The sequence below is a fragment of the Nerophis lumbriciformis genome, linkage group LG11 (genome assembly GCF_033978685.3).
Source record: "Nerophis lumbriciformis linkage group LG11, RoL_Nlum_v2.1, whole genome shotgun sequence".
NCBI classification, from domain to species: domain Eukaryota; kingdom Metazoa; phylum Chordata; class Actinopteri; order Syngnathiformes; family Syngnathidae; genus Nerophis; species Nerophis lumbriciformis.
The window spans coordinates 42,218,851-42,231,400 of record NC_084558.2 but is presented as its reverse complement, the minus strand read 5'-3'; the positions used below and the strand labels follow the sequence as shown (position 1 = coordinate 42,231,400).

Genomic DNA, 12,550 nt, shown 5'->3' with positions numbered 1-12,550 from the left:
CAATAAAAAAATACCCACAAAAAGGTCCCAGATCTCCCCAAGGGTTATTAATAAAGAAAAAACAGAACACATTTTTTGGCATTAAGTGCTTATAGCGGAACGGAGAGATTTACCCGCATTAAATTGCTCAGTCCGATTGCAAAAACTGCGCTCGGCCTTCCGCTCAAGACGCGGATGTGGTGAAATGCGGAAAAGGCAGAAAGGAAGTCGTAGTCCTGACGCGGCGGACATGTCCGGTTTGCACAACATTTTGCGCAAGAAGACACACAGACTGACCTCGGGGCTGTTGGCGACGTAAACATTGGCTTATCTTTGCCTGGAAATCTTGTTTTCCTATGACGCCGCAGGCTAAAAGAAAGCTGCGCATTAAACAAACAAAATGTTATGCTGTAAATTGAACAGTCCCTCCAGGATTTGACGACACCGAATCCAACTTTGTGATTTTAAAGGGGAACATTATCACAATTTCAGAAGGGTTAAAACCATTAAAAATCAGTTCCCAGTGGCTTATTTTATTTTTCGAAGTTTTTTTCTAAATTTTACCCATCACGCAATATCCCTAAAAAAAGCTTCAAAGTGCCTGATTTAGCAAATCTATGCCACGCACAAAATCTAATAAAAAAATAAGCGCATAACAATTTTCGACACACGACAGAGACAACAGTTTTCGTCATCATTGTTCAAATATTGTGACGTCTGTCGAGACGCTTATCTCCATTCGGTGCCACACGCCCACACCATCAAAATGCAGAGGCAAAAAATGTCCACATCAACACCGCATGAAAAAATTAGTGATTTTTGTAGTTGTGATTTCCTTCTCTGCATGAAAGTTCAAAAGTAGCATATATTAATGCAGTATGAAGAAGAATGTTTTAATGTAGACATGCAAGCCTTGAAAGAACGTTTTGAAAATCAAGACTACATTTCCTGCAAATGGGTGCATTTCTACCCTATATTTTAACTTTAGATTTATTCTCATATCAAACTCTTTTGGCTGTCTTTTTGACACTTACATCAGGCGCCCCCCTCCACACCCTGGATTATAAATAATGTAAATAATTCAATGTGATTATCTTGTGTGATGACTGTATTATGATGATAGTATATATCTGATAGTATATATCTGTATCATGAATCAATTTAAGTGGACCCCGACTTAAACAAGTTGATAAACTTATTCGGGTGTTACCATTTAGTGGTCAATTGTACGGAATATGTACTTCACTGTGCAACCTACTAATAAAAGTCTCAATCAATCAATCAAAACACATAGAATCATCATACTGCTGTGATTATATGCATCAAGTGTTCATTCAAGGCTAAGGCAAAATATTGAGATATATATTGTGTATCGCAATATGGCCTTAAAATATCGCAATATTAAAAAAAGGCCATTATCGCCCAGCCCTAGTTCAATGATGCCATTTCTGTTTGTCATGTATAATTTTGTCTATTTTGTGTTTATCCTTGAATAAACAGGTCAGTTTCTTGTTACCAACCATTGTGTATTATTCAAACTCCCCTAATTCAGCTGGCTAGTTGTTATCAAGAGTACTAAAACCCTTTTCAACATGATTCTGACAACTAAGTAGGCTAAATAACTTTAAACTTTAATACATGCTCGGATAGGCCAGTATCGGTATCGGTCAGTATCAGTATCGGATCGGAAATACAAAAACAATATCGGTATCGGATCGGAAGTGCAAAAACCTGGATAGGGACATCCCTATTTGACACTGCTCATTTACTGGAGAAGCAAGACATTAACGTCTTTCTCAATTAAGAGATGACATTCCCCGATCTAAACTTGTGTAAACACTTTGCTATCTGAGCTACTAAAATATTAAATTGTGTACTTTAACCCTACAGGCTGCGCCCTCTTAGACAGAAAGAGATCGATCGAAACAACAGGAAGTGAATTTGCGTGACGCGCCCAACACAGGTTTATTTATCATTAAAAAAACTCAAAAACTTTTTTTAAATGAATTGGAAGAAGATAAAACATATTTAAACACTCAAATAAAAATAAGTAAGCATGTTCGAAATAAACTTAAATCATGAGTAGCCAGAACAATATTATTATATAACATATTTCTTCTGCCAAGGAAGTATATAGGATAGACTTTATTTATCCCACAATGGGGAAATTATGCGGCTGCAATGCAAATATAGAAAAGTCCACAAAAAATAAACTAAAAACAAAAGAGGGAAACATTAAAGAATACAAAGAACATAAAAAAGTCCACAAAAAATAAACTAAAAACAAAAGAGGGAAACATTAAAGAACACAAAGAACATAAAAGCCTTTAAAGAGCACAGAGCAGGATGAAATCAGCTGCCACTTCAGAGGTGCCATTTGTACATACAGCTACAAAGTAAAACAACAACAAAACCGACATGAGCAACAAATAATACCAATTGCGCATTCGCACGTACGATTGCAACATGTATAGACAAACATGGCGTGGCTTGGTTGGTAGAGAGGCCGCGCCAGAACCTGGGGTTCCAGGTTCGATCCCCGCCATCCTAGTCACTTGTGTCCTTGGGCAAGACTCTTTACCCACCTGCTCTGAGTGCCACCCACACTGTTTTAAATGTAGTTTAAATATGTAGATAAAGGGTTTCAGTAGGTAAAGCGCTTTGAGTCTCTAGAGAAATGCGCTATATAAATATAATTCACTTCACTCCACACTATCGTCTCCTTGGGTGGGGCCAGCACGGCCAAAGACAGAAACGGACCCAACAAAGCGACCATGAGCGCCAACTCCGTCCTAGACTGCCCACCAGTCAATGTCAGGTTTGTTGTATTTCTTTTTTTTACATAAAACTTGGTATTAAGTGTGCATGACTACTTTTTGAGTACATTCAACAATACCGTGCTCATTTTGGTGACAACAATCGGGATATGAAATTTTTATAGAGCCGATTGGTTAAAATGTGCGAGAGAAGTTGTGGGCTTTGGACAAAAGTTGCGAGGCCGAGCGTTAATCGCGGGGATCGGTTGAGTTTGCGCGAATTGGCGCGACCACGACATCCTGAAGGGACTGATGTCAGTAAGAGTCTTACGCCGTAGTCGAACAAACTTGTTTGTACAAAAGTACAATTTGAATTGAAAACGGCAACTTTGTGTGTATCCAGAGCACAAATCCAATTTAATCATTTGTAGGGGTGTCAAAAAAACCAACTGATTTTCGAATAAATTGCGTTTTTCATGTGTAAAGACTAGGGTTGTCCTAATACCAATATTTTAGCACCCGTACCAAAATGTATTTCGATACTTTTCGGTACTTTTCTAAATAAGGGGGACCACAAAAAAATGGCATTATTGGCTTTATTTTAACAAAAAATCTTACGGTACTTTAACCATATGTTTATTATTGCAATCAAAGAACAATTTTGTCCTTAAATAAAATAGTGAACATAACTTGTCTTTTAGTAGTAAGTAAACAAACAAAGGCTCCTAATTAGTCTGCTGACATATGCAGTAACATATTGTGTCATTTATCATTCTATTATTTTGTCAAAATTATGAGGTACAAGCTGTAAAAAATTGATTATTAATCCACTTGTTCATTTACTGCTTATTTTCCGTTTCAACATGTTCTATCTACGCTTCTGTTAAAATGTAATAATCACTTATTCTTCTGTTGTTTGGATACTTTACATTAGCTTTGGATGATACCACAAATTTAGGTATCGATACGATACTAAGTAGTTACAGGATCATACATTGGTCACATTCAAAGTCCAGGGACATATTTCCAGAGTTTATAAACATAATATGAATTTTAAAAAAAGGAAAAAAGATTTTGTGACGATAAAAAATGTTGATGTAATCATAGTAGTATCGACTAGGTACGCTATTGTACTTGGTATCATTACATTGGATGTCAGGTGTCGATCCGCCAATTTGTTTACATTCAAGGGTGCTAGCTTGCTGTTCGGGGTTAGCTATCGTATCCTCCTACGGTGTCTAGTGAAGCATGTTTAGCTATTCCTCGTCCTGCAGGGATGACACTTGTAAGAAACTCACTTTATTCGTCGCCATGGAGGCAAAGATTACTGATTTAGGGACGTTCGCCGCTAGCTAGCTAGCCATGTCTTAAAGCACCTCTTCCTGTGGGCGTTAGTGTCATAACTTCACCTTTATTGTTAGTTTTTAGGCCAAAATGCGTCCGTTCTCCCTTTTCTGTCTACACACTGTGTCTGTTTGTAAGTACTCCGTGATTGTGCGCTGCCAAACATGCTCCTCTGCTCGTAAAACCAGCAATGTCATGATGTGTACTTTTCAAACAGAGTATAGTACCGTTTTTGATTCATTAGTACCGCAATACTATACCAGTACCGGTATACCATACAACCCTAGTAACGATTCTTAATTGATTTTTTTTTAAAATTATATATATTTTTTATTTTTTTTATCGGTCTTGTCCAGCCACTTTATTAAATGTTTGGGTAGAGTTTTATTAAACAAAACCAGCTTTCTTTTAAGCAATACAGAAATGTATCAGAGCTGTTTATCCATTGTATGGAGGAATGTCGTTAGTCATAAAACTGTTATTAAAAAAGTATTGATTTTAAAACGAGAATCGTTTTGAATCGATATTCGACTCTGAATCGAATTGTTATCCCCGCAGACTCCAATGGAATCGTGTGGTGCCCAAAGATTCACAGCTTTAGTGTTTTGGTTGATGATTTGCAGTCAAGTCAAAAGTCAACGGACTCATCACCCCATGCCAAGTGTGTGTACGTGCGTGTGTGTGGCATGTTAAACACACAGCTGATCTTTGCCATCACTGGATTCTCTTGTGGCCTCGCAGCGAGGCACAAAGGGCAGATTGACGGATCCCTCCCCTCTATTCCTTCTCGCTCACGATGAAGTCCACTTTAGGAGGAGTTTTTAAAAAAAAAATTTAGGGTTTATAGCACTGAGACCCTTTAATTGTGAATTGTTGCCACGGACACAATCTCCTTTTATTTACAGCTTTCCAGCAGACATGCGTCACCTGCAGCCCACGTCAAACTAACTCCACTTGCCGTTCTCTGGCCCGGATACGTACTGCTGGTAAGAATGTAAACAGGAAGAAGGTTCACCAAGTGAAAAAGTGTCCATAACTCAAATATTGATACACAAGGCTATGCAAAATGAGACTACAATGCCCTTTTCCTGGAGCGTATTTTGTGTTTCTCCTGTTTACTCTCTCACCATAGCACTGCTTTGCACAGGACTGCAATCTATTTGTGGCTGTGTGTTGCGGGGCCGGGTGACATTATGTCATTTTTATAATTGGCCGCGACTTTGAACAGGGGTGTCACACTTGTTTTCATTGAGGGCCACGTCGCAATAACGGCTGCCTTCATAGGGACGCTTTTTGCATAGTCATTTAAATGATGCATGCAGGTAATAACCTGTGATTAATCCTAATTAATCTGGATTCAAGTGTGATGAAAAAATATATATCATGTATAATCACCTAATGATGTCTATTACACGATTGCGATGCATTTGATTATTAGATTTTTGTATGTACAAATGGATATTTAGAACTTGATTTGCGATCATAAGTAAATGTGACAAGCAGACACTTACAGTAACTATTTATTTGTATCTTATATATTTTGTAATCAGCAGGGTTTCCCCTTAATGTAATTGAATGAGGCGTGCCGCCACACCTTGAAAATAAAGGTTTCTGGGTGTTTTTTTTACTGGAAAACAAACTCAAGTAATATAATATATTATAGCCCCCAGAAGAAATCACAAAGTCCAACGCTATTTTTAACTTTTATTACCAATCTTATGATAACAACTGACACAATTCCAACAGGTTTTACCTCCCGTGAAAACACTTGCGTCTCGTGAGACAGACAACAACACTTCCTCATTCTCTGCCAATCACCTTTAAGGTACGGACGGTGTGTTTGCAAACATGGGAAAAACTGACATCAAATCCAAATCACATGAACATAAAACATTAGTAACAGCTGGTCGTTACAGTATTAATTGATATATGTAGCCTATTATTTGCGCACTATTGACAAGTGATGTACCGAAAACTTGACCCACTGGAAAAACTGCGCTACCGAAACCAGATGTACACAAAACGCACGCCATTGTGACTGTCTCGAGCGTTGTCAGCATGTATGCAATGTGAACGTAATTTTTATATATATATTCCAGATACACCCGTGGACAGCCATCTACAAAATGTGCAAATATTAAGAGGGCAGGACAAGAAGAGAAAGTGAAACTGGAGGAACAGTGTGACGTCATGCTCAGCCTTAGTCATCGACATCGAGGGACAGAAGTTAATAGTCTCAGAACACGACTACATTTTATAACATCAGGAGAAAATGCTAGATTTGTTGCCAGTTGTTTTAATTGAAAAAAAAAAAGTCATTAAAAGTCTGTAAACACTTGAAAAAAATATCAACAATGTACAAAAAGCAGCAGCAATTGAAAATATGGCAAAACAATAATAATATATAAGTTAATACTAATTAATAACAGATTTGTTTTGACTGTATGTATACATTTTTTTAGCCTTTTTTAAGAAAATCATACCATAGTAAATTACTCAACGATGCCATGGTGACCACGCCCTAACACACGCCCCCACATAATAACATAATATATGGCATGATCAAATAACATTCAAGTTAAAAAGATATGTGTTTAATTGTATTTCTGGATTGTTTATGTCAAAAATCCCATTAATAAATGTTAGAAAAAAGAAAAAAAAGCTTAAGAGATATGTATTTTTTTAGTCAAAATTCTAATTAATTTAGTAAAAAAAAAGGATTTATTGGTACATTATATCCAGGCTTTCGCGGGCCACATAAAAATAAAAATAAGTGCCGTGAGTTTGACTCGTGTGACGTAGAAATAAAACTTTTTTTCGGTCGCTTCTTTTTTGTGTCACAAAAAGGATGGAGCCTCCTGTAAATGTGGCCACTAGTGGTTAGAGTGTCCGCCCTGAGATCGGTAGGTCGTGAGTTCAAACCCCGGCCGAGTCATACCAAAGACTATAAAAATGGGACCCATTACCTCTCTGCTTGGCACTCAGCATCAAGGGTTGTAATTGGGGGTTAAATCACAAAAAATTATTCCCGGGCGCGGCACCTCTGCTGCTCACTGCTCCCCTCACCTCCCAGGGGGTGAACAAGGGGATGGGTCAAATGCAGAGGCCAAATTTCACCACACCTAGTGTGTGTGTGACAATCATTGGTACTTTAGCATTAAAGGGTGGTGGGGGTGCTTAATGTTGGTCTTCAGGTCAAATCTAATTGGCAAGACGTTCTCTGGCAGCGTACGAGGTGTGTTACGAAGCACCGTCCCGTGATGACGTGTTATCGATTTGTGACGGGCCGCTGCCAATAAATGATGGTAATGGAAAACAATGCGTAGGAACTAAAAATATGTACGTTAAACATCACTTCATGTTAGTAGCAGTTTTTCAAATTGTGTTTTTCAGTATTTTTCTCAAACTTTTCAAGCCCCGGATCTTGCAGGCTACAGTATACAAGCAAATAGGCTAGTAGTAGAGATGTCCGATAATATCGGACCGCCGATAATATTGGCCGATAAATGCTTTAAAATGTGATATCGGAAATTATCTGTATCGGTTTGAAAAAGTAAAATGTATGACTTTTTAAAACGCCGCTGTACGGAGTGGTACACGGACATAGGGAGAAGTACAGAGCAGTTGTCATACTTGCCAACCCTCACGATTTTCCCGGGAGACTAGTGAATTTCAGTGCCCCTCCCGAAAATCTCCCGGGGCAACCATTCTCCCGAATCTCTCCTGATTTCCACCCAGACAACAATATTGGGGGCGTGCCTTAAAGGAACTGCCTTTGAGTGCCGGCCCAGTCACACAATATCTACAGCTTTTCACACACACAAGTGAATGCAATGCATACTTGGTCAACAGCCATACAGGTCACACTGAGGGTGGCCGTATTAACAACTTTAACACTGTTACAAATATGCGCCACACTGTGAACCCACACCAAACGAGAACGACAAACACATTTCGGGAGAACATCCTCACCGTAACACATAACAACATAAACACAACAGAACAAATACCCAGAACCCCTTGCAGCACTAACTCTTCCGGGACGCTACAATATACACCCCGCGCTACCCCCTAGCTCAACCCCCCCCCCAACCCCGCCCACCTCAACCTCCTCATGCTCTCTCAGGGAGAGCTTGTCTCAAATTCCAAGTTGCTGTTTTGAGGCATGTTAAAAAAAATAATGCACTTTGTGACTTCAATAATAAATATGGCAGTGCCATGTTGGCACTTTTTTCCATAACCTGAGTTGATTTATTTTGGAAAACCTTGTTACATTGTTTAATGCATCCAGCGGGGCATCACAACAAAATTAGGCATAATAATGTGTTAATTCCACGACTGTATATATCGCTATCGGTTGATATTGGAATCGGTAATTAAGAGTTGGACAATATCGGAATATCGGCTATCGGCAAAAAAGCCATCATCGGACATCTCTAGCCAGTAGCATGCATAATAGAAACAATACATTCCTTTTTACAGTTACTCATATCCACATAACTGTATCTTAATATATACAGTACCAATAATTAAGAACTAGCTATTATGAGGAATAACAATATAGGTCAATATATTTTACATCATTTCTTAATGGTTGTCACTAGGGATGATGTTCGAAACCGGTTCTCCCGGTTGTTCGATAAGAAAAGAACCGTTCGATAAGAAAAGAACCGATTCCATTGACTCGAATCCCTTTGTGAGAACCGGTTCCAGTTGTCGAGGCCACTATTGTAAAGAAAAAGAGTTGGTTCTTTATACGAATCCCAGGGAACGAATCCCATCCCACAAGAAATGCCCTGTGGGACATCACAGGAAATGACGTAGCTCTGAGCTACGTCATTTCCTGTGATGTCACACAAGCAGCAAAAATAATGGACCGGAAAAAACACCTCAAGGCATGGCTATTCACCTATAGTGATCACCTATAGTGATGACTGTATTATGATGACAGTATAAATGATAGTATAGATCTGTATCATCAATCAATATAAGTGGACCCTGACTTAAACAAGTTGAAAAACTTATTCGGGTGTTACCATTTAGTAGTCAATTGTATGGAATATGTACTTCACTGTGCAACCTACTAATAAAAGTTTCAATCAATCAAAAAACAGAGACAGGTTGTTTTTGTGTTACTGTATATACTTGTTTTTCTGAAAAATCCCACTTAATATACTTTGGGTAACAACAGTCAATATTTATTTATTTTATTTTTTTCTTATAAAATAAAAGTGAGCTTTTGTTAAACCAAATATTGTGTATTTTTCCATATACAACAACCTATCTGGATTCAATAAGAGAATCGATAAGGAATCGGTTCTAAGAGGATTCGATAATGGTCTCGAACTCGATCATTTCTTATCAAACATCATCCCTAGTTGTCACAAGCTATGGTGAAGAGTAGTTTCCCCCAGTTATGAAATTAATTGTACTTATATATTTACGACAGTTTTCCAACAGAATAAAAGACAAGTTATTAAATGGCAAGTAAGAAATATGACAATAATATTTACCAAGCTAACACATTGCTAGCATAGCCACGTCAAATAATGTTGGCCAGACAAACAACCTTTGGACAGCGGGAAAGTAGGCATTATAGAGCAATAACAGCAGCGCATACACTAAAATAATGTACTTTGACGCATAAAAAAAGCTTCGTAAAGACGAATGTGTGCTTTCAAAGGATTGGCTAACTTTCTAAACATCTGGCTTCATAAGTTACGGAAGCGTAAAAAACGCCGAAAGATTTTTGATTGACAGTCGAAGCAGCCAATGGCCTTCTTGAACTCGCCTGAAAACGCTCCCCAGCCGACCCAAGGCAGCCAATCAGCATCGAAAGGGGGCGTGCGCATGACGGGTTTCAAGCTCGGTTGGCTCACAGAGGCCCGAAGCCCCGGGCTGGTTAAAATAACAAACAACAATGTCCACATCCTTCTTCAACAACACCTTCTTCAAACACAGCACGTCCAAACCCAATCACTACACCGACATTCCGTGGAGGTGTTAGGGAGCGAACACAACAAGAGCGCCGGTGTAAACAAGTCCAATAAAGACACTACTTACCCAGAAATGTTCTATAAAGTACGGTGTTATCATTTTGTTGACGCCAACTCTTTGGCAGTTTGCTGCGTGGAAACTTTACAAGGGAAATTCATCCAGCGGCGACCTCCCTTCGTTTTCTGCCCCCGGTTCGCCTCCTCTCTCTCTCTCTCTCTCTCTCTCTCTCTCCCCCTTTCTTCTTCGCCTTCCTCCTCCCAGTCGACGGTGACGACAAACTCCACCTCCCTCCACCCCGGCCGTGTCTCCGCCGGGGTTTATTCCCGGCTAGAAGCGAGCCGCTTATGCGGGGAGAAACAGCGCTGCCAATGGCGGAAGGCCAGGAAGGCAGGAGGGTTGCCAGACGCCAAATGACGACGTATCGTACATCACCGGTGTCAGTCAGGCCCCTGTGTGAAGTTGGCCCCCCGTAACCTTGTCAAAATCTTCCCTAACGTGTCCTTTTCGTATGTGCTACGTTTTTTTGCGGCATTTTATTTTGTCTTATTAGTTTTTATGTTTACGTTTCATGTAACCAGCACCCCGACCGCCAAACGTGTCCCATTTTTAATGTATTTTATTTTATAAATCTTTATTTATAATATTGCAACATTTACAAACAATCAAGAAATAATAATAATAATCAAAACAAGTACAGAAACAGTACAAAACAGTGTCAGGGGGTTGTAAACTCAATAAAGTAACTCCCTCTTTTTTTTTTAAATTGTATTATTGTTTTTAGGGGGGGAATTTTATAAATGTTATTTAGAATATGCAACATTCACAAACAATCAAGAAATAATAATTATCAAAACAAGTACAGAAACAGTACAAAACAGCGCCAGGGGGGTTGTAAACTCAATAAAGTAACTCCCCTTTTTTTTTTTTTTTTTTTTTTAAATTTTATAAACCTCTATTTATAATATGCAACATTTACAAACAATTAAGAAATAATAATAATCAAAACAAGTACAGAAAAAGTACAAAACAGTGCCAGGGGTTTGTAAACTCAATAAAGTAACTCATTTTTTTATTTATTTGTATTTATTTTTATTTTTATTTTTATTTTATTAACCTTTATTTATAATATGCAACATTTACAAACAATCAAGAAATAATAATAATAAAAACAAGTACAGAAACAGTACAAAACAGCGTCAGGGGATTGTAAACTCAATAAAGTAACTCCAATTTTGTATTTATTTTAAAAAATGTGTAATTTTATAAACCTTTATTTATAATATGCAACATTTACAAACAATCAAGAAATAATAATAATCAAAACAAGTACATAAACAGTACAAAACAGCGCCAGGGGGGTTGTAAACTCAATAAAGTAACTCCCATTTTAATTATTTTTTTTATAAACCTTTATTTCTAATATGCAACATTTACAAACAATCAATAAATAATAATAATCAAAAACAAGTACAGAAACAGTACAAAACAGCGCCAGGGGGTTGTAAACTCAATAAAGTAACTCCCATTTTTTATTAATATTATTATTTTATTTTTTTTATATATAAGCTTTATTTATAATATGCAACATTTACAAACAATCAAGAAATAATAATAATCAAAACAAGTACAGAAAGAGTAACCCCGACCGCCAAACTTGTCCCATTTTTTTAATTTAATTCAATTAATTTATTTTTATTTTATATACCTTTATTTATAATATGCAACATTTACAAACAATAAATAAATAATAATGATTAAAACAAGTACAGAAACAGCGCCAGGGGGTTGTAAACTCAATAAAGTAACTCCCTTTTTGAAATTTTATTATTGTTGGGTTTTTTTGTTTATTTTATAAACCTTTATTTATAATATGCAACATTTACAAACAATCAAGGAATAATAATAATCAAAACAAGTACAGAAACAGTACAAAACAGCGCCAGGGGTTTGTAAACTCAATAAAGTAATTCCCTTTTTTATTTGTTTTTTTAATTTATTTTATAAACCTTTATTTATAATATGCAACATTTACAAACAATCAGGAAATAATAATAATCAAAACAAGGACAGAAACAGTTCAAAACAACGCCAGGGGGTTATAAACTCAATAAAGTAACTCACATTTTTATTTGTATTATTATTATTATTATTTTTTTAATAAACCTTTATTTATAATATTGCAACATTTACAAACAATCAATAAATAATAATATTCAAAACAAGTACAGCAACAGTACAAAACAGCGCCAGGGGGTTGTAAACTCAATAAAGTAACTCCCATTTTGTTATTGTTTTTAATTTTATTTTATAAATCTTTATTTATAATATGCAACATTTACAAACAATCAAGATATAATGATAATCAGAAAAAGTACAGAAACAGTACAAAACAGCGCCATAGGGTTGTAAACTCAATAAAGTAACTCCCATTTTTTTATTTTGTCATTGTTGGGTTTTTTGAATTTTATAAACCT

The 12,550-nt window shown here is 37.0% G+C and overlaps 1 protein-coding gene across 6 annotated transcripts in view; it reads right to left on the bottom strand.

Annotated features, from left to right (window-relative positions):
* Positions 1-10,390, bottom strand: part of fcho2 (FCH and mu domain containing endocytic adaptor 2) — a 195,596-nt gene extending 185,206 nt beyond the window's left edge. For 2 of the 6 annotated variants that reach the window (XM_072914148.1, XM_072914147.1), the window contains exon 1: positions 10,143-10,347. In XM_072914148.1, the coding sequence (XP_072770249.1) occupies positions 10,143-10,175 (33 nt within the window). In that variant the 5' untranslated portion in view covers positions 10,176-10,347. Of the gene's footprint in view, positions 1-10,142 lie in introns of all 6 variants that reach the window. The other 4 variants (XM_072914142.1, XM_072914143.1, XM_072914144.1 and 1 more) reach the window with 4 other exon arrangements.
* Between the last annotated feature and the right edge of the window lie 2,160 nt (positions 10,391-12,550).